Here is a 20,229-nt window from a genome sequence, read left to right as displayed (position 1 = left end):
TATTGTAAACAAACGATAACGAATTGATATTTTTTTGCTAAAACCTGGCTGAAGGCGTTACAAATTTTAATTATTTATGTTAATCTCAAATTACCAATTCGAATTTATCAGATTTAACATTGAGGTAATAATTATTTCTTTTAATCTTGGAGATTTTCAATATTTTTTGTTTTCTACCGCGTAAAATGTGAATTACGAAATTTTTCCGATACCGACAAAATTTATAGGTATATACAGTAAAGCATTGCTTTAATTTCATTTTAATTAACTATAATATTATTATATAAAAATATCATGCACAGGCTAAGAAAATAATTTATTTTTATCCGAAAAACTATGCGAGAGAAGCCATAGTCAATGTTATATTTGAAACTTAACTTCCTAATCCCAAACCGAGAAACTGATCATTACAAAGTTAGCAAGTTAACTAGACCATAGATTAAATTAGTTCAGTATAATGAGACAAATTTCGACACAAACACGTTAAATTATATCCCTACTCCTTAAGCGAATTACATAAAACTTAAGCGAAGATAAATTAATGAAAACTTACAGCAAATAATGTGGGAATATTGAAAATAAATGCATAAATAAAATTCATGAAGTTCAGAAGAATTCTTGTTAGTAATTAGAAACGTTGTATTTAATAACTTTCAAACACAATTTTCCTGTAATTAATTAACATACACAGCCAACTGCAAACCTCATTAGGTACATCTCTTAATTATGATTATTATTTAGGAAATAAAACACCAAATTTCTTAAATTAAAATACTGTATTTAACTAAACTATTTACACAAAACAATGCGAAGTAAACTGATTTGTTATAATTTCCTTGTACACATTGTGGTTATAATAATACATACATACGATATTTTCTTAGAAAGATATCATCTTACAGAAGACATTTTATTTAATAGTTCTTTGCATTTGTTCTTTCTATGTAATAAATAATAATGTATAGCAATAAACAATATCATTAAATTTAAAGTAAGTATTAGATGTTGAATTCCAACATTAAATCATGCTGTTATAATTAAACCTACTATTTGGGTTTGGGTTTGTTTTAGTAATAGAAAGTTTAAATTTAAATTTTTTAGTTCAAACATCGCACAGTTAGAGTAAATAACAAATAATTTAAGAAACAAATCTTTGAATTAAGTATACGTAACGTCTAAATTAAATAAATAACAGATTAATTCTTAATGTTGGTACTGTCCAAAGATTGAATGGGCGAATTTGCCGAAGTATTGTACAGGTGGGAATGTTGGTAAGGCCCCTTGCCCGGGATAATCTACATTCTGTGCTGCAGCTTGAGCTTGAGCTGCAGGCTGAGCTGCTTGAGCTTGCGCAAGCTGCTTGAAGTAAACCTGTTTTGCGTTCTTCTGTTTCAGAGGCTGTTGTAATTGTTGAATTTGAGCTACTTCCTGAACTTTGGACTCGGAGAGATACTGTTGATACTGGGGTTGTTCGTACTGTGGTATTTGATACTGTGGCTGAGCTTGATATTGTTGCGGCTGGTATTGGATCGGTTGCTGTTGATACTGGGGTTGCACTTCTTGGTACTGTTGTAGAGGTTGTGCTTCTTGGTACTGTTGGAGAGGCTGGGCTTGTTGGTACTGTTGAATTGGCTGAGGTTGTTGATACTGTTGTATTTGAGGTTGTTGATATTGTTGTATTTGTTGTGCGTGTTGATATTGAGCAGGTTGAGCTTGACGATATTGCGGTTGGGCTTGAATTGGTTGATTGTTGTATGCTTGATGTTGAAGCGTGTATTTTATCAGTTGTAATGGTTGAGATTGGTACTGGACAGGTTGGCTTCCTGCTTTGCCCGATTGTTCTTCTATTTGGTTTTTAGAATAGGAAGCGTAGCTTGTGGCTCCCTGATGCTGTGTAGAATACGTCTGGAAAATAATTAAATTAAATTGATTACATAGATAAATATGGTTATATAAGATTAAATTGCAGATAAAAATGAGTAGGTAACTAAAATTAAATCTGATAAAAACAGCCTTGATAGGATTTAATAGGATCTGTGGACGATCCACAGGTCTTATTGGCATATCAAGGCTTCTTCAAGGCAAGTATTCATTTAATAATTGTTGAAATAAGTACCTGTGGATTTTGTGCTACAATCTGAAGAGGGTTCTTTATCTGTTGCACGGCTTGATAATTAACTTTCTCCGGTTCCTTCACGTAGATCGGTGATTGGCTGATCGGCTGCTCTTGCACATATCCCAATTGGTTATCTTGGTACACTGCTTGGGCTTGATTGTACGCTATCTGTTGTTGCTGGCTCGCTATTGGCTGAGGTAGATTCCCTTGTAATTGATAAACTTGAGGTTGATAATTGGCGTCAAAGTTTTGCTTGGGTATCGATTGTTGGATCGAGTTCGGTTGTATAGAGTGTTCAGCGTATGCCAGTTGAGACGGAACGGGTTGCGAAACTTCGTAAGTTGGAAACTGGAAACAAATAACTGAATTAATCATACGTTGAGTTATATTGTGTACTATATGTTGTGTTGAAGACTTAGAGGGACTTTACGAAACATGCGGATATTATTTCACCAAAATGTGTGGGAAATTGTTTATTGTCTTATAAATAGATCAAGCAAACATGTTTAATCTTTTTAATTATATTTTAATAAACACCTGTTTTTGTTTAAAAACAATTTCACCTGCCATTGAATTTGTTGATGTTTTACAAAAATAATTATTAATAATAAAATAAATGTAACTATAAACAATCCTCTGAGTTAATATTCAATGTATGTATATGTGCTTCTGGCTATTTTGTGGAACCGAAATCTCAAATGGGGATTAGCAAACATTCTAGATGATATTATAGTGCACTAGAATATACCTACAATACACATTTACCAAACCTTGCAAAAGCATTTGCAAGGTTCCAATTATGTAATTGAATTAGTCTTACTAGTGTAAGAGTACTAATTTTCACCGCTTGCTGATTACGTCCCCGATATCTTATTAATTTTTGTCCTAAAATTTATAAATTCAACCTGAAACATATCAGAGAGTTGCAAAACCGCCTTCTATTAATAGTTGAGAAGTTTCTTATCTTACCCTGCCCTGAGAGATAAATATACTATACTCTGTCCATTATATTATTTGCTTTTTGACAGCTTCACGCCTATGTTTAATTGTATTGTCTATGTTAAAATGTCATACAAATAATTATCGTACTTCATGGACAGGTCCCGCCCACTTAGTGATGCCTACACAGAATTATTCAATGATGGGTCGATAGATTAAAATAATCGATAGAAATACTCTGTAAAATATATCCGATACAGAAAAACTCTTCTATTATGTTATATAATTTAAACGTAAAGACAACCAAATTGTAAGATAGAAACCAATAAATAATAAAATATTAGTTTAGTTTAGTTTTAACATACAATGCATAGATATGTGGTCTTATTATTACATATCTTATTAGTACGTTTACGTTGTAATTATTATTTACGTACCTGATTCGATTTATGATAATATTTTGAATTTATAATTGAAATGGTATCACAATCGATAATCTTTTGAACATCACTTCTGGTATCACCCGTCGAGCTGTCAAAAAGCAATTCTTATAGTGGACAGCTCAGAGGAATAAACCTATAGAGTACTTGTATCGAGCGTATACAATTTACATATATTTGTTTCTTTCTATCTAAAGAAAACGTCGTAAGAAAGAATGAGATAGCTATAGACTACAAGCTACGTTTCAACATAGTCATGGCACCATTTTTACTATAGGTACGTATTTAGATAGATAGAAGGTGATAGTGATGGGATGTGCTTCAATCGATAAAATCGTGAATGCATTTTGCATTTACGGTTTCGTGAAATAATAAATAATAAAAAAAACCAAAATTAATCATAAATTTCAGTTGAATACATTATTTGTTTAATCCTACGAATATAATAAATGCGAAATTATGCGAGAATGGATAACTTTCTCTTTCACTGCTGAACCGATTACAATGAAATTTTGTACATACACACATAGGATAGGTTTTATACCGGAAATCCCACGTGAAAGGGAACTGTGCGGGATTTTCTTTAAAAACGCGGGCGGAAAGCTAGTATATTTTAAAATAAATTTTAAAACTTGAAATATAACTACATAATTTAAAATAAAGATCAATAAAGTTAAAGGAGTGAGGAGAAAGGCACAGTCAGCATGAATTTTAACAAGTTCATAAAAGGACAGTTTTAAAGAAAACATTTTCCTTACATCCTACTAATAAAGCGAAAGTTTGCGAGGATGGATGTTTGTTACTCTTTCACGCGAATACTACTAAACCGATTACAATGAAATTTGGAAAAATTACTTTTGATCCCGTAAATCCCACAGGAATGGGAACTATGCGGGTTTTTCTTTGAAAACGCATGTATATTAATCCATCAGTCCTCGGAATCACAGACACAATAGAAAATCTATTGTGTCGCGCCCCGATCGGGCCTTACGGTGGTCAATGGGTTAAGTATGTATTTCAATAGTAGTTTCTCATCTATGAGAACTGTCATTTAATCAACCGTTTAATTTTCACATAGTTACACATTTATAGTAAATGTGTAAAAAAATTTCCAAATAAAAATTCACTCACACACAAATGTATTTATTATCTAAAGGAACAAAAAAAAACGTAAGCGTAAGATTGCACAATTCTTCTAGAGTATCCATCTTGATAACACGCAGGCTCGAAATGCAGTGAACACAATCTAGCAAATTTCGACGGCGTCCAATCTACACGTCTCATGTTTTATACCCATTTCTTATTTAGCTCTGGAAATCTAAAACAAAATGAATTTATTAATAATCTAAAAGAGAAACAACAAACTAAACAGATAAGTCAAATAAAACAACCACGTGGTATTTTTTATTTTCCTGCTGTAGAAAATTTACATCTATTATTTGCTACAACTACATATAAATCTGATATAAGAAACAAAATAAATAAATCAACGTTAATATGAAATAGATTTTTTGTCATAAATCGATAATATACGCTAGATGTGTTACAACACTACGGTGGTAAACAAAATGCCAAACTTGATAATATTGTGACATTTTTTAAAAATTATTTAATTCTTTTGTATTCCACAACCCCATAAAGTGGGTAAATGTTACAGTTACAACATAAACTTATAAAAAAGCGCTTGATATAACCTTCAAATAGGGTTAGAACATAAATATTTATCAATTTGCTGAAAATCACTTACCGATGGAAAGATATTTTTTCATTGTTTTCATCCAAAACTCCCATTCGACTAGTAATAGCCGGTAGCTAAACATACAATAGTCATTTTAGCACACTGACAAATAAAAAGAAACACTATACACTTTATATTTTCTAAATATTTCGTTAAAAACACTTGACGCACTGAGCCCACCAGCTGGTTGGAAAACAAACTGACTGCCGGCGCGCTACGTTTGAAGACAGTGCAAATACTCTATCGCTATCTCAATCTGACTTATGCTGTTATTGACTAAGAGTAAGTAGATTGGAAAATATGTATTTTGTTCTGTCTCAATATAAGAACTCTATAGGTTTATTCCTCTGAGGTGGACAGACTATATGTGACAATATGTAGATTGTAGACGTTGAATGACCTTTGTGTAAAGCTTTAACGTGGTTTTACTCACCCTGGGTTGATAGACGGACACAGGCGAGTACAGTTGGTTAGCGATTGCGTTCTGGAACGGAGGCCCTTGGGCTAATACATCGGATATCTTGGCGATTTGCGGGACTGGTGTTGCGTAGATTTGCTGAAACAAACATAGTTTATAATGCAACTGAAAAAAAAGTAGAGGAATTTTATGATGGTTGTATTTTAAAAATAATTTAACAATCAACATCAATTCTTTCGATACATTTTCTTGCTTAACTTATATTTTCGAAAGTCCTGTTTAGGTTTATTTCCTGTTTAAGATTTGAACCAAATCTTTCGGCATCCACCTTGGTTCAATACAATGAATAATTACAACATAATTTTTCAGATATCATCAGCATTAGATAAACAAAGAGTAAGCCATCTCCACCCACCCTGCGAGGAATTATACTCCCCTAAATCCTCCCTTTTAACACCCTCTGTCGATAAGCCGATTAGTGTCACAATTATGAGAGATAGCAAACCTAAAGGGAAATGCTTCTTGAAATTTGCGATGGAATAAAGCTTTTAGTAAGGACAACTTTTTCTTGACCATCGGTATTTATTCTGTTCTAATAGTTATTGCATTAGACGACATCTCTTAATTTTTTTCCAATATTTTACTGTGTAAAATATAGAAAAAGCGTTAGTAAATAATAATTGAAGTTGGATATAGGTTTTCCGGAATTGTGTATTGCAGATATCAATATATCTGTGGTAATAATTTAAAGTTAATGGAAAAAGTTTTGTCTTGTAACGTTCCTACTTATTTTTTTTATGCATCACGCTCTGTCTTCGTGCTCTATTCCAATTTACACAGTAATGGTATTACCATAGACAAATATAACCTGTATTACTGAGAAGTCAAAATACAAAATGTAGAATGTAGAAAAAGAACAATGTTATTTTTGTATTTACACGTGTTCATACAAACTCCGAATATACATAATATGAACAAGCATATTTGACATAAAAGCTGTCAACTATAGAATATTCTGGAACATTCTGGAACCTTCTAGAACAATACTCGTAGTTGCCAAGTCGTATTCCGTGGATATTGCGACTTGCGAGCGATTCGAAACTTATAATTGGTTAGAAGTTAACAAGGCAAGAGTGTCACGGGTATTGGATTGATTTGTTGGAACTAATTGTGTTTTTTAAAACAAATTGGAAATGCAATCGAATGCCAGGATATTTATTGAGATTTGATATACATACTAGAATGATATAATATCTACATTTGTAATAATTTAGAATATTGTAATGTAGGTATATGGCTTTGTAGAGCCATTTCTTATGAAAATCTTTGTATGGTTTTGTGAGCCCTTTTTAATTGAAATAGTTAAGTGCACTTAAACTTGATTTAAAGTAATTTAAGAGGACATATTCTTATTCATATTACCATTATTATAACTAATATATATTGTGGGAAAGTTAAGTTTTAGCTCCTTTTTCTTTAAATTTATCTAGACTGACTGAAGACAAGAGAGCGTATTTAAAAATTCATCGCTCATCTAAGAAAAAGAGAATTTTAATTTAAAAGTAGTTAAAAGTGGAGATGTGACGGGTTGTGAATTGCAACTATTGTCTGAATAACGTCCATCCAGAGATGTCACTCGCAGATTCGTTTAAAATATTCATTCATTCGAATATTCTGTGAATTAAATGTTTTCTATTCGTCAATTCAATTGTTTGATTATTTTATCTTATTTTATTGAATCGCATTCATTTTGAATAATCACGATGTCCATGGTTTAGAATAAAAATAAACTATAGACATTTTTTGGAAAATATACTTTTAATTTGGAATAAGATGATTTTGATTATTCGTTTTGCTACAGAAGGTAAAATACTCTGCAAAATCTGCAAGGATGTCAATTTATTGCTAAGCACGAACATGGAGCTTTTCTATGAATAAATTCATTCATAATTGGTTTATGTAAGAATGCAAAATTCTTCTGTTGTTTTTGGTAACGTCAATCATAAAAAATAAAATCAGTCAGGAATTGTAAATACCTATTAGTTAGCTAGTTAACTCTCTACTGTCCATAACATATGTAGGTATATAACCAAGAAGTGCAACTCAGGGTCTAAAAACACAAGTATTTCACTTAGTTTGGGACCCACTGTCGTACCTACATAAATTGTAAAACATAAAATGTACAAATATAAATTTATTTCATTTCATTTAATTTCAATGTTCTACTAAATTGCATATCATATTTAATAATTATCATAATATTATATCGATTTATTAACTTAATTTATAATCTTTTAAAAAGCAGACGCTTCAAAAACAAAATTCCTTCCACAGATAATCAAAACAGCAAAACAAGAACGCAATAACAGAAGTTCCAACATAATATAAACCTGAAAGACATTTATTTGGTAATTTAATTAAAACATTTAGCCGTAAAGCGAGTTGAGACAAGACAATGTATCATTGTTAATAACATGCCGGTTCGAGATCCTCTTTATTCGCGTTTGATTCAATTTATACACGGGAATTTATGTACGTTTGTTGGTCGACTGGTTGTACTAGAAATGATAAGTAAAAAGCTCTAGAAAGGTTACCAACACAAGAGTCGATCTTCATTCACACGATTAGACATCAAAGTAAGAAGTGATTCAACTATCGTGAGGGAAAAAGAGACAACCGAAGTAAATTGTGGCTAATTAGATAGGTACTCCCTCTCGTAGCGCTACTAACCTATATACTATTACGCCTTTTTACTTATACATATTATGACTGACAAGGTTGTAATAAGTTTATGATACGTAGGAAGAGTTTATGGTATGCCTATCAGAATATCTGCTAAAATGTGACAAAAAATTGGAGCCAACATGGAGCCAACCGTTGGTTGACAATTCCGATCTCTGCGCTTTCAGTTTGTGAGCAAACAGATAGAATTAGTCACAAAGGCATACAAAGGTAACAGGAACAAAGACAAGAGTTAGAAGCTACCAAACACACATACACATACCTATATTATATTATATAGCGTAGCCCGTTTTTTACAGACGTTTTTTAGTAGTATAGAGTTCGCTGTACTATATTGGTAAAATGAGTTTTTATTTTTTAACAGTTCTCTGACATATTATGTAGTTAGATATAAGTTACATATTATGTAGAATTAAATTGTAAAATTGAAATGATTTTAAAAGAGCAACTATGGAGTTTCTTGCCGGTTCTTCTCCATAGATACTTCATACTGCTTCCCGAATCGGTGGTAATTGTTAAAATTGTATGTATTGACGATTCGAAAGTACCTACTTCAAAAAGAAGTCTAATTGAATAAATAAATGTTTAAGTTTGAGTTACATATATATTGTATCTAATGTAATTAGAATTAAAACGATTTAAGTATTATATACAATGTTTTATATAATATTATTTAAGTGCTTATCAAATTTAGGTCTAGTCGTTAATTAATTTCAAATGTTGCTAACTTTGTGAAATGGGATGATAATTTTGAACAGAGGCTTTGAATTATACTAGTTGTTTGTCAAATTTTATCCTAATCCCTGAGACATCCTGATATAGAACCATTATAGAACTATGATTTATCTCGAATAGAGACCTTGTTAAATAATTTTCCATCCTGTTATTTATTGTGTAACTAGCTGTATCCCGCGGTTTTAGCCGCAATAGTCAGCTAACACGAAATAGGTATTCGTGTTAGCGTCATGATATGTAGCATATAGCCTTCCTCAATAAATGGACTATCTAACAGTGAAATCGTTTTTCATTTCGGATCAGTGGTTCCTGAGATTCAAGATAAACAAACTCATCAGCTTTATAATATGAGTATAGTTATGAAGGACGTTATAAAATAGATACAGACATAATATAATAAAACCCAGCCTCAGGAATTAATGATAGAAATGTATTTTATACGACCAACATTTATAAGGCTTACGTTGGATATTATTGTGAAATAACCATTTGCGGTTAAAATATTGGTAGGCGTTATTAAATATACCCTATTTATATACAATATAGCTTTTTCGCATTTTTCCGTTATAACATTTACTGCTTCCATATCACAATAAAATTATTGTGCTTTTACATAAAACTGTATTACGTAAGATACATTATTTATAAGCAATTTTTTGATATAACCACAGACTAATAATAATATACTACGTATACAAATATAACCTACTAAACTACATGCATCATTAGATGATTTTTGCTCCCATTACAGTGGGCTTATGAGATTAGGTATGGGGTGGTAACTATCACATTATAGGAGGATGATCATTTTGGTTCTTAGACATGCTGGTTTTCCGGATGTTTTCCTTCACCGCTTGAACAGTCGTAACATGGAATGAATTGAAATATCAATTTACTTTTTGCACACTTATATTACCTTTAAGCTTCGATATTTTAATTGAAATCGTTACCCGTGAATAACTTAATTTTATAACTTATTTCTTTATACATTTTATTCCAAAATAAATAAACTAATAATGACTTTGAATGGTCGATACAAATAAGATTACGAAGAGTGGACCAAAAAACATGTTCCGGTTCCAATTAAATTACATAAGTAAAACCTTTTACTTGTAGAAAGTACTAAGATTAATGCCCCTTCTATCCCATTGCGATACTCTTATTGTATTAGCGTGAATAGAAACTTGATAAAAAAGTTTCTTTCTATACGTAGACTATTTCCTTCCAGTAAGGTATATTTTTATTAAACCATGCTCAATTCAACTTTCATTCATTCATTCATTCATTCAACCAAACTCAATTCCTATGAATAGTTTTATTTAGTTATTAAATTGGCTCACTAGTTAAAAATATTTGTTTTATCTGTACCCTTTAAATACATAATCTGCATTGAAGTAACTTTATCTATTTCTTAACACGAAGCAAGGGTTACACTGCGATATTATTATTACGTAAAAAGCTAAGACAAACATATTTAAATACACACAATATGTCGAATTTAAATATCCATTTTTAATTCAGTTTAAAAGGATTTGCATAACAGTGTCATTAATATTTCGGGTTTCATAAGAGCATATTATTCCGGTGTGCCGCGTCTGTTGTTTATTAACACTAACGACTCCAATTGAAAGTACAAAATGGCGCCAATTCGATAAATAACGCCACTGTCGACAATTTTACTGAATTTTTTAATTAAGTCTCAGATTTTTGGCAGTTGATTGTGAATGTTATTAATTGACGATCAACCAATCACGATTGGTTTGAAGGGATTTCATTTTTAACATTGATTTATTTTTTCCGAAATTATTAGTTTATATTTTTCTATGTTTATAAGTGGAAAGTGCATATAATTTTTATACTTAATACTAATTAATTTATTAGTATTTTATGTGATTATTCGACGGATTTTGAGATTGTTTTGAATTTTCGTAAAATCAAAAAAGTTCGAATGTTCTCGAAGTGTAGTTGTTAAAGCTAAAATCTTGGACATTTTAGATATTTCATTTGATTTAATAAATACAAAATTACAGCATATAACAATTTTTAAATTTATACCTGTCATGCCACAAAGTATTGAAAATCTGTATAATGAAAATATAATCCAACATAAAAAAGAGAAAAATATCACACACAAGCATAAAATATGTATGCATAAAAAAGGTTTATTCAGTCATATATTAAACCAATATTGCCATTATCTTTCCCGATTTTATCAACAAATATTACAAAACTTTGGCCCATAACTTTTGAGCTGATCTTTCGATATTTTGTTGTAGGGCAACAAAAAAGTAATACAATACGTTCTTTGGGTAGGAAATTGGGTATTTCATTAAAATACAAGTAGGTACTTGAGCTATCTAGGACAAATAATATATACTGATTGTTTGAAAATATGGCCAAATTTGATCCCGGCTCTTGAATAGAGTTAAAAGTTTAAGAGTCATTAAGACATAACGATCTTTTATAGTATAAATTCAAATTTATTTATGTATTTTTCAAAACGAAATACACCTAAAAAAAGTACCTAACATAAATAAATTGTAGAAATTGTGGCCTTATAACCCTGCTGCAATTAATATGTACATAACTTATAAAATTAATGCAGATAATATCTCTTCAAGGGTATAGAGAAATTGGCTTTCTCTTCCCAACTACTTCCCTAACTACCGGTCTAAATCAAAGATAATATCTCATCCATTAAAAACTTTACAATTTCCGCAATCAATGGGAACGGATAATTATAGTTGACATTAGGTAATTGTCGCAAAGAACCATTTCATTGTATTTAGCGTGAGATCTATAGCGAGTCTCAGGTTTGTTCCGGTTCTAGAGAATACAGAAAATTCATCTATAAAAACATGGTTGTATCCTACTATTAGAGACGGAAAAGTTTTAAAGTTTGAATGGTTGGTGGACGCCGGTTGTATTCCCGCCCTATGATTTTCTTCTTTAATTATTTTATTTATTTGTATTCTTATCCATGCGATATGTATAATAGACCGGACTCTCAGTGGAGTTTCGTTTGCAAAAATACCGGACCTAAATCTGACTTCTGATATATATTGTATAGATCCCAGACATCCTATAGACAGATGTTGCCAACCAGTTTTGTGGTCCCCCTCTCCCCACAACGGTAATTAAATATGGCATACAAAGAAAAAAATAAAAATTTCCAAAACATGCCGCGTGGGGTATCAAATGAAAGAGCTTATTGAGTAGATCACGAATATATAGCATACTATAATATTTCTTACACTTTCTCTAAGATTTTTTAGAAAATTTACGAAAATGGTCCATTTTTGAGTTAACTTTAAACCACTATAGATTGAAAACTCCTGAATATATTTTTTAAATTATTATTTTAAATAATTAACAATAGTCCATTGTTTACGATTCAATAGTTTGTACAGTGAAATAGTTGCATGGGGGAGTGGGGGGAGCATTCAAAGATGGCGAGTATATTTTCAAGTTTAGAAGAGGCTGATGAAGTTAAGAGGCTGATTCAAGAATGTTCTGCCATATTTTTCATTCTGTCAAACACAACGACAGTGCAGAGATAATTATTCTAAGCCCTGACACCGATATTTTTGTATTAGGCCTTTATTTCTGGCATATACTTGAAAATATACTCGCCATCTTTGAATGCTTCCCCCACTCCCCCATGCAACTATTTCACTGTACGAACTATTGAATCGTAAACAATGGACTATTGTTAATTATTTAAAAGAATAATTTAAAAAATATATTCAGGAGTTTTCAATCTATAGTCGTTTAAAGTTAACTCAAAAATGGACTATTTTCGTAAATTTTCTAAAAAATCTTAGAGAAAGTGTAAGAAATGTTATAGTATGCTATATATTCGTGATCTACTCAATAAGCTCTTTCATTTGATACCCCACGCAGCATGTTTTGGAAATGTTTATTTTTTTCTTTGTATGCCATATTTAATTACCGGGGTGCGGGGAAGGGGACCACAAAACTGGTTGGCAACATCTGTTTATAGGATGTCTGGGATCTATACAATATATATCAGAAGTCAGATTTAGGTCCGCTATTTATGCAAACGAACATCTCCTTGGAGCCTGCTCTATAAGATATTAGACATAGCATGGATAAGATGTCGTAGTTGAATTACTATATTACTATATACCTGCCTACCTGCTTGGTTTAAATGGTTAGCAATCGAGAGCCTTGAGATCGATTCTCGTAGAGATTATAAAAAATCAATTTAGCAGGAAATGTATTTTATAAAAGTAAAATTGGCGGGTAAATAAAATGAAACTGCGTTAAAAATTAACCAATATAGAGCTATAAATGCCGGTTGACCTAGTAATGCAATCAGTTAAAAATAATTGAGTATAAAATATAAAATTTAACTTCGCTTTTTAACTAGTGGGTGATGGAATAATTTTTAATAGCATGAATGAAAGTGTAAGCTTGTTTTCCCTTTTAATTCGGTTTTGATTATTTTCAACATAGATAGATAGATATTTAGATTTTTTTAGTTAACAGGTGAATTTAAAAGAAGTAAAAAGGAATGAAATGGTAAAAGGTGAAAATAGTATGGGTGAAAATGTATGTAGTTCCAGTTTTTCACATTAAACTTATTTTCTGGCTACTGACTCAATTAAAAGAGAAATTAAAAGTTTTTCCACATAATAATTCCTTCCTTCCACAGCATAATATTATGCTAAGAAGACACTTTTGCGACTTAACTATATACTGTAATATACAATACATAATAATTATTCTATTATAACCATTTTATACTATTTCGAATGTTTCAAAGCTCTACTTTCAAATAAATTCACCATCCACAGTCACTAGAAGTAACTGCGCTATAAGTAGGGCACATAACACGTAACCTACGATTATACGACGAGTACAACCGCAGAACTTGTTTCTTCGCCTTATTGGGGATATGATGAATATGTAAAGCTTGCGTAAATTCTTCGATAAGGGCGGCAACAGGAAAGCGAATATTGTATGAGCTGTAGATGTAGATTATACTGGATGTGACAATCGATTATTGAATGTATATGTTTCTTATTTGAATATGATATCTTTGTATTTAACAAAGTGCATTTGGTGACGTTAAAATTTACAGTCACGATGGTAATCCGACAAACGAAAATTAATTAAAATCTGTTTATTTGTTCATAATAGGATTAGAATTTTATATCATTGTTTCTCTGAAAATTAAAATGTAAGAATAAAGCATAGAGTTTAATATCTCCGAGGGCATAATATAGTAACATAGCCTTTCTGATTTGCTATTTACATTACTGAGCAAAACGTGTGCCCTTTGCGCATAATTTTATCCTAAAAAGTGACACGGACTTAGAATATGTATTTACGTAATAAAAATTGTATATCCAGTTTTTCATAATCCATTTACACCACATACGAGTCATGATCTCATTAATGAAACAGACAGCGAAGGCTTTATTATGAATTTTTAATAACGCGATAGGTAATTATAAGAAAAGTGAAATATATTACAGTAACATTCGTATATTTCAGTGAAATTTTTTCAGCTTTTTGTTGTAATTTTTTTTATAAATATCTCTGAATATACAATAATATATTTTTTCTACATAAATAAATATTTTTTTTGCACTGACGGTATCTCATCTAGTCTAGTGTTAGTTGCCATGTTCGTCAATCAGTCAGTCAGTGATGTAATGTTTCGATCTTGGTTACGTATCTGTGCTTTCCCAGATTCTTTAGATGTCTAGAAATTCTCGTTTATATATCCCACTGTTTTATTAGATTTAGGCTATGAGTTGAAGTGTTTACGAAATGATCAAATTGTTTGTATTGTGGAAAAGAATTATAGATCGTAATTATTAAGCCTGTGTTTCCTTATTATATTTTTGGACTAGCTGCTCCCCGCGGTTTCACCCCCGTGGCTCCGCTCCTGTTGGTCGTAGCGTGATGATATGTAGCTTATAGCCTTCCTCGATAAATGGGCTATCTAAACCGAAATAATTTTGCAAATCGGGCCAATAGTTCCTGAGATTAACGCATTCAAACTAACTCTTCAGCTTTATAATATTAGTATAGATGATAAACAGTTTTCCTTTTAAAAATGTTTTGTCTCTTATCAATGTTATTTATCCTATGTTTGAAGTATCGTCATCAGAATGAAAAAGAAATGGAGTTTTTATGTCGAGTTCGGGCTACGGTATTGGGACACACAAATTTAATTTACGAGAAGTGATCCAATTTGTTTTGAGATTATGAGATTGTCTAGATTTGTGCTCGAAATGTCGTTTATTTTATTTATAAATACGCTCCACGGTAAAGGATGACAAATAATATCTATAAATATAAAACAACATCATTTATTTAAGTCAACAATGGCTTATAGCCAAGGAAGTATACATATATACCTACCATTATTACCTATGTGTACAAATAAATTATTTTATTTGATATATAAGATATAATAAATAAATCTCTTTATTCTATCGATGTTTTAATGATCCTGTGGTTTTTTCTTTGTAATATGATGATTTAAAAACTCTAGCTAAAGTCTCTGCTATCGTTCAATAGACAAATAAATTTTGAATTTATGAACCATTTTTTAAAGCTTCTGATAATAAAATCGAAGACGATATCTCCTGCCCCCCTAGTCAAGTGGCTTTCTGTTAGCGGAGCGTTCAATAGAATAGACTACGAATGTATGAGATTGACGTAACCTGTAGATACGTTTATCTACAGCCTACGTCAATAATTCATTCGTAGTCTATTTTATTGAACGCTACGCTAACAGAAAGCCACTTGACTAGGGGGGCTGTTATACCTTTTAAGGTATTACCTATAAGCGGAAAAATGTTATAAAGCCTTACCTGTGAAGGTGACTTTTCTTGTAGAGATTGTTGCTTGTCGTCAGCATATTCAACGCCCGCTGCAATCGATGGTGTCACTGAAATATTTTAATATTTTGTGTTAAATTATAGTAATAAGTAATAACGTAGAGAAAAGTTTGAACAGGCATGTGAGTTTGCTGAGAGTGTACTCATCACAAACTACATGCTTTAAGGATTTGTTAAAATACGCTATAGAATTATTGCTTTTTTATATATTAACTAGCGGTCCGCCACGGCTTCGCCCGTGGAACATATGAAAAATAGATGTTGGCCGATTCTCAGACTTACCCGATATGCACAGAAAATTTCATGAGAATCGGTCCACCCGTTTCGGAGGAGTATGCAGACTAACATTGTGACACGAGAATTTTATATATAAGATTAATGTATATACTTATTATATATCCTTCATTATAAATAAATAAATATTATAGGACATTATTACACAAATCGACCTAGTCCCACAGTAAGCTCAATTAAGGCTTGTGAGGTGGGTACTAGGCGACGATAAATATAATATTTAACAAATACATATATAGATAATAACACCCAGACCCAAGAACAAATAATTGAGTTCATCACACAAATATTTCCCCTGACCAGGGATCGAACCCGGGACCGTCGGCTCAGTAGGCAGTTACTTTACCACTGCGCCAACCGCGTCGTCAAAATTATGTCACAGTATTACAATATGTAATACTGTTGCTAAGTCATCTAGGTCATCAAAGCATTATTTCTGAGAGGTAGTCGATTTTCGATTACCATTGCGAGCTTTTTATTATTATGCGATTCCTTCAACAGTCATTTATTTCATTTATTGGTTGAATGTATAAAGAATTACAATAAATATTTATATCATTCAGCAAGCGGATGCTTTACTATATTATGCTTTTTGTTAGGATTATAAAGAGAATGTAAGAATATTCAATTAATAAATAAAAAACTTTCAAGTTGCATAATATAAATAAACGACGAAGATAATATCAATTATTGACATTATTATAGCACATGTAATTACCTTCCATATAAATAAATGATGTAATATTTTAAGGCTAAACCACTGTAAGTTTAAAGAACGTAATCCGTATATAATATTACATACTAAAAACTGTACTTATATTTAAAAATAACACGAAAAAAAATAAAGTAAACTCTGTACAAAGTTTTTACTTACTTTTGTCAGTTCTTAGAAAGTTAAGAAGGATAAAAAAAATGTTTTCATACCTGTAGGCAAGAGAGGTGTTCTCTTCTCAATCCCATTATTGCCTTGTAACTCTCTCTTGTCTGTTCTTTCAAACTCTGTCTTTTGTTTACTCCTTGTGCTCGTCACTTTTGTAGCATGGCTCGCTGCCACGAGCAGCAGTATTAACTAGAAATAAATTAATTGTTAACAACAGGTAAATAAACAGTTATTTTTATCTATTTTTCATTTTTGATGTTTCATTCTATCATAGCTTGCTAAAAAAAAGAAAATATAATTAAGTATTACAAATTATAACTTAAGTTAAAAAACTTTAGTCAAAAAAATAGTGTAATTTTTATATGTAAGATAGCTTTAAGTATGTAAACTACCTGTATCAAAACTTTTCACACACATGTTTGTGTATGTTGGAATGAACTAAAAAAAAAAATATTTTTTTTCATCTGAAGAAACTGTTAATTTCCATCTATATGTGCATTTATTTAAATGAATTTGTTTATAGAAAGTAATGTCTAAAACTAAAGAATACATTTCGGAAAATATTCGGCAGTAAAGCTAGGCAGTTTAATTATTTTAATTTCAATTTAGCGTTTGCAAAATTAACGCCTAATTTTATGAATAAATCATTTAATTATGTTTAGTCTATTTGAACAGGTGATTAGCAATTCAAAACGGTAGTTTAGGTAAACCATAGTTTGAGGTTAAATCGTTCATCATAATCGACAATCAGGAAACCATCCCCAGTTAATTGTAAGATAAACATTGGTTACACAACTCCTATGTGGGTACGGAACATACGACGGAGTGTCTCAAATACGAAGAACATATTTCCTTGTTTAAACTTATGGGAGTTTATTCACATTGAGATATTGAAAAACAGAATAGAAATGAATTCAGATTTGTATATAGTTTTTAATGAGCTTTTTACAATAATACGATGTAGAGTCACATATATTTCTTAAATTTTAATTAAAGGCGCCCGGTTCGTATCTCGGCATACTGTCAATAAAAAGCTCTACCAAAAACTTCACAAGCCGGGTCTACCCATACTATTTAACCTATTTATTAATTAAATAAAATCTCAATCAAATACTTCACAAAATCTACTATATCTACTTATCTTCATCATTATCTGTACTGTCAATATAAAGCTCTATCAAAAATTTCACAAGCCTATATCTACTTATATGCACTTTCAATAAAAAGCTCTATCCAAAAACATCACACGCCGGATCTATTCTTTCTATATCTAACCTGTCTATCAATTAAATAAGAGCTCTATTAAAAATTTCACAAGCCTATATCTACTTATATGCACTCTCAATAAAAACCAAAATACTTCACTAACCATAGCCTTCATGATCACTGCACTGGGTCACCGAGCACTACTGCGACGCCGGCGCAGGTACTATCTCTTATATGGATAAACATTAGGGCGGTAGTGGTAGTGCGATGGTATGGTGACTTCAAGGATTTGGTTAGTTATTATTGTAGGAATTTTTCTAATGAAATAACGGTAAAATATTGGGAATAATTGCTTTAAAGTGTAGGAAAGTCGGGATAATTGAAATAATGCATGTATCACGATTTTAAAAGTACACGGATATGTAAGTATTTAATTCAATAAAAACATAAATTAAATTATAATGTTCCTCAGAATGAATAGATAAGTGTTTATTGAGAAGACGAAACAAAGATGAACATTTTGTAATTATATAAAAAAAAGTGTGCGTGTACTAGTGTATACACGTAAGAAGTGAAACTTCTTTATGACCTTATTTTTCAAAAAAATAATTTACTATATGCAACTTTACAGAAATAGGTACATCGGATCACGCGTGGTAGGGATAAGAAAAAGATGGCGCTAACGAAAAAATGTTACACAAAATTTTTTTCCAACCCCGATAAAGAAGTTTCACTTCAATAACATCACCCAAAAACCATAAGAAATAAAAAAGGAAACATACCCTTAACGTAGATTTTTTTTATCACTCCAGTTAACAATCATAATATATTTTATAGATTTTGTATTATTCTGCTGAACTGAATAAAAATTACGGTAAATTTCTTACGGTTCTTGAAATATAGTCCTCAGTATTCTAATCTATCATATACCCTTCATAAACTTGGCAACGTTTTGCGGTATGAGCATATTATGTCTAGATTGATTTGTTTACCTTTTAGGGAAATTGCTATTTCACGTTGGTCCTTGACCTTTTATAAAATTTATAAGTATAACCTTTGTGGAGTTCATTTTCAATATAAAAAAATGATAATAGTGTGTTCGAAATTGAAGCATCTAAGTCTAATTTGTTATATTTATAGTTTTCTTTTTTTTTCATCTTTAAATACTAAAATGATCCATAACCGAATGATCCATAAAATGAATGGTGATCCATAACCACAGAGTACATAATAGTAGCTAAACGCTACCATAGCCATCATACTCACAACCACCTTTAGGGTGCACTCACACACATCAGTCACCGTCACGGCACGTCACCGGACAGGATTAAAAAAAAATATGTATCAATAGTTCTAGTATGACTCTGTTCCCACACGACAGTCGCCGGCACGAAATCTATCAGTGACGTCACCGGTCAGGCACGTCAAATAATCTTTCCATACATGTATCATACTTTTATCCCCACTCACCCGGTGCCGTCACGTCTCAGTTCAGTCAGCGTCGTGCTACCGTCAATTGCTACATGTTCTCTAGCGTGACACACGTCTAATCACTGACTAACCTGATGTATGTGTTCAATGATTCAGTCAAACCGGCGACGTGACTGACGGACAACATGACGGTGACTGGTGTTTGTGGATACGTACACGAACCGTCACCGATCAGTCATCGGTGACTTGACGGTGACTGATGTGTGTGAGTGCACCCTTATGCCTCTGAAATAAACAGTTTGACAGCCTTGAACTGTGAAATGCGTGTATGTAATAGCGTGGTATAGATTTTAGCTAAGTACTAGAACATCTGAACCCACCACTTTTCATGCGAATAAATTAATTTAAT

At 31.5% G+C, this 20,229-nt stretch overlaps 1 protein-coding gene and 1 long non-coding RNA gene across 2 annotated transcripts; both read right to left on the bottom strand.

The window, feature by feature from the left end:
• Nucleotides 1-757: 757 nt before the first annotated feature.
• Nucleotides 758-18,656, bottom strand: LOC149907319 (uncharacterized). The gene is made up of 6 exons (XM_090103672.1): nucleotides 18,553-18,656; nucleotides 17,228-17,372; nucleotides 15,983-16,059; nucleotides 5,667-5,789; nucleotides 2,117-2,464; nucleotides 758-1,905 (listed from the first exon to the last, which is right to left on the bottom strand). Exons 1-6 carry the CDS (start codon nucleotides 18,562-18,564, stop codon nucleotides 1,204-1,206), a joined length of 1,407 nt encoding a protein of 468 aa, XP_089959798.1. The 5' UTR covers nucleotides 18,565-18,656; the 3' UTR covers nucleotides 758-1,203.
• On the bottom strand, nucleotides 4,623-5,451 carry LOC149907320 (uncharacterized). The gene is made up of 2 exons (XR_016456920.1): nucleotides 5,243-5,451; nucleotides 4,623-4,813 (listed from the first exon to the last, which is right to left on the bottom strand). It is a non-coding gene; the product is annotated as an uncharacterized LOC149907320 (long non-coding RNA).
• Nucleotides 18,657-20,229: the final 1,573 nt, after the last annotated feature.

The sequence above is a fragment of the Colias eurytheme genome, chromosome 7, assembly GCF_061535395.1.
Source record: "Colias eurytheme isolate Ceu_HAF_F1 chromosome 7, ilColEury1 Martin Lab GWU primary, whole genome shotgun sequence".
In the NCBI taxonomy this organism is placed as follows: domain Eukaryota; kingdom Metazoa; phylum Arthropoda; class Insecta; order Lepidoptera; family Pieridae; genus Colias; species Colias eurytheme.
This window is presented reverse-complemented; position numbering and strand designations above follow the sequence as displayed.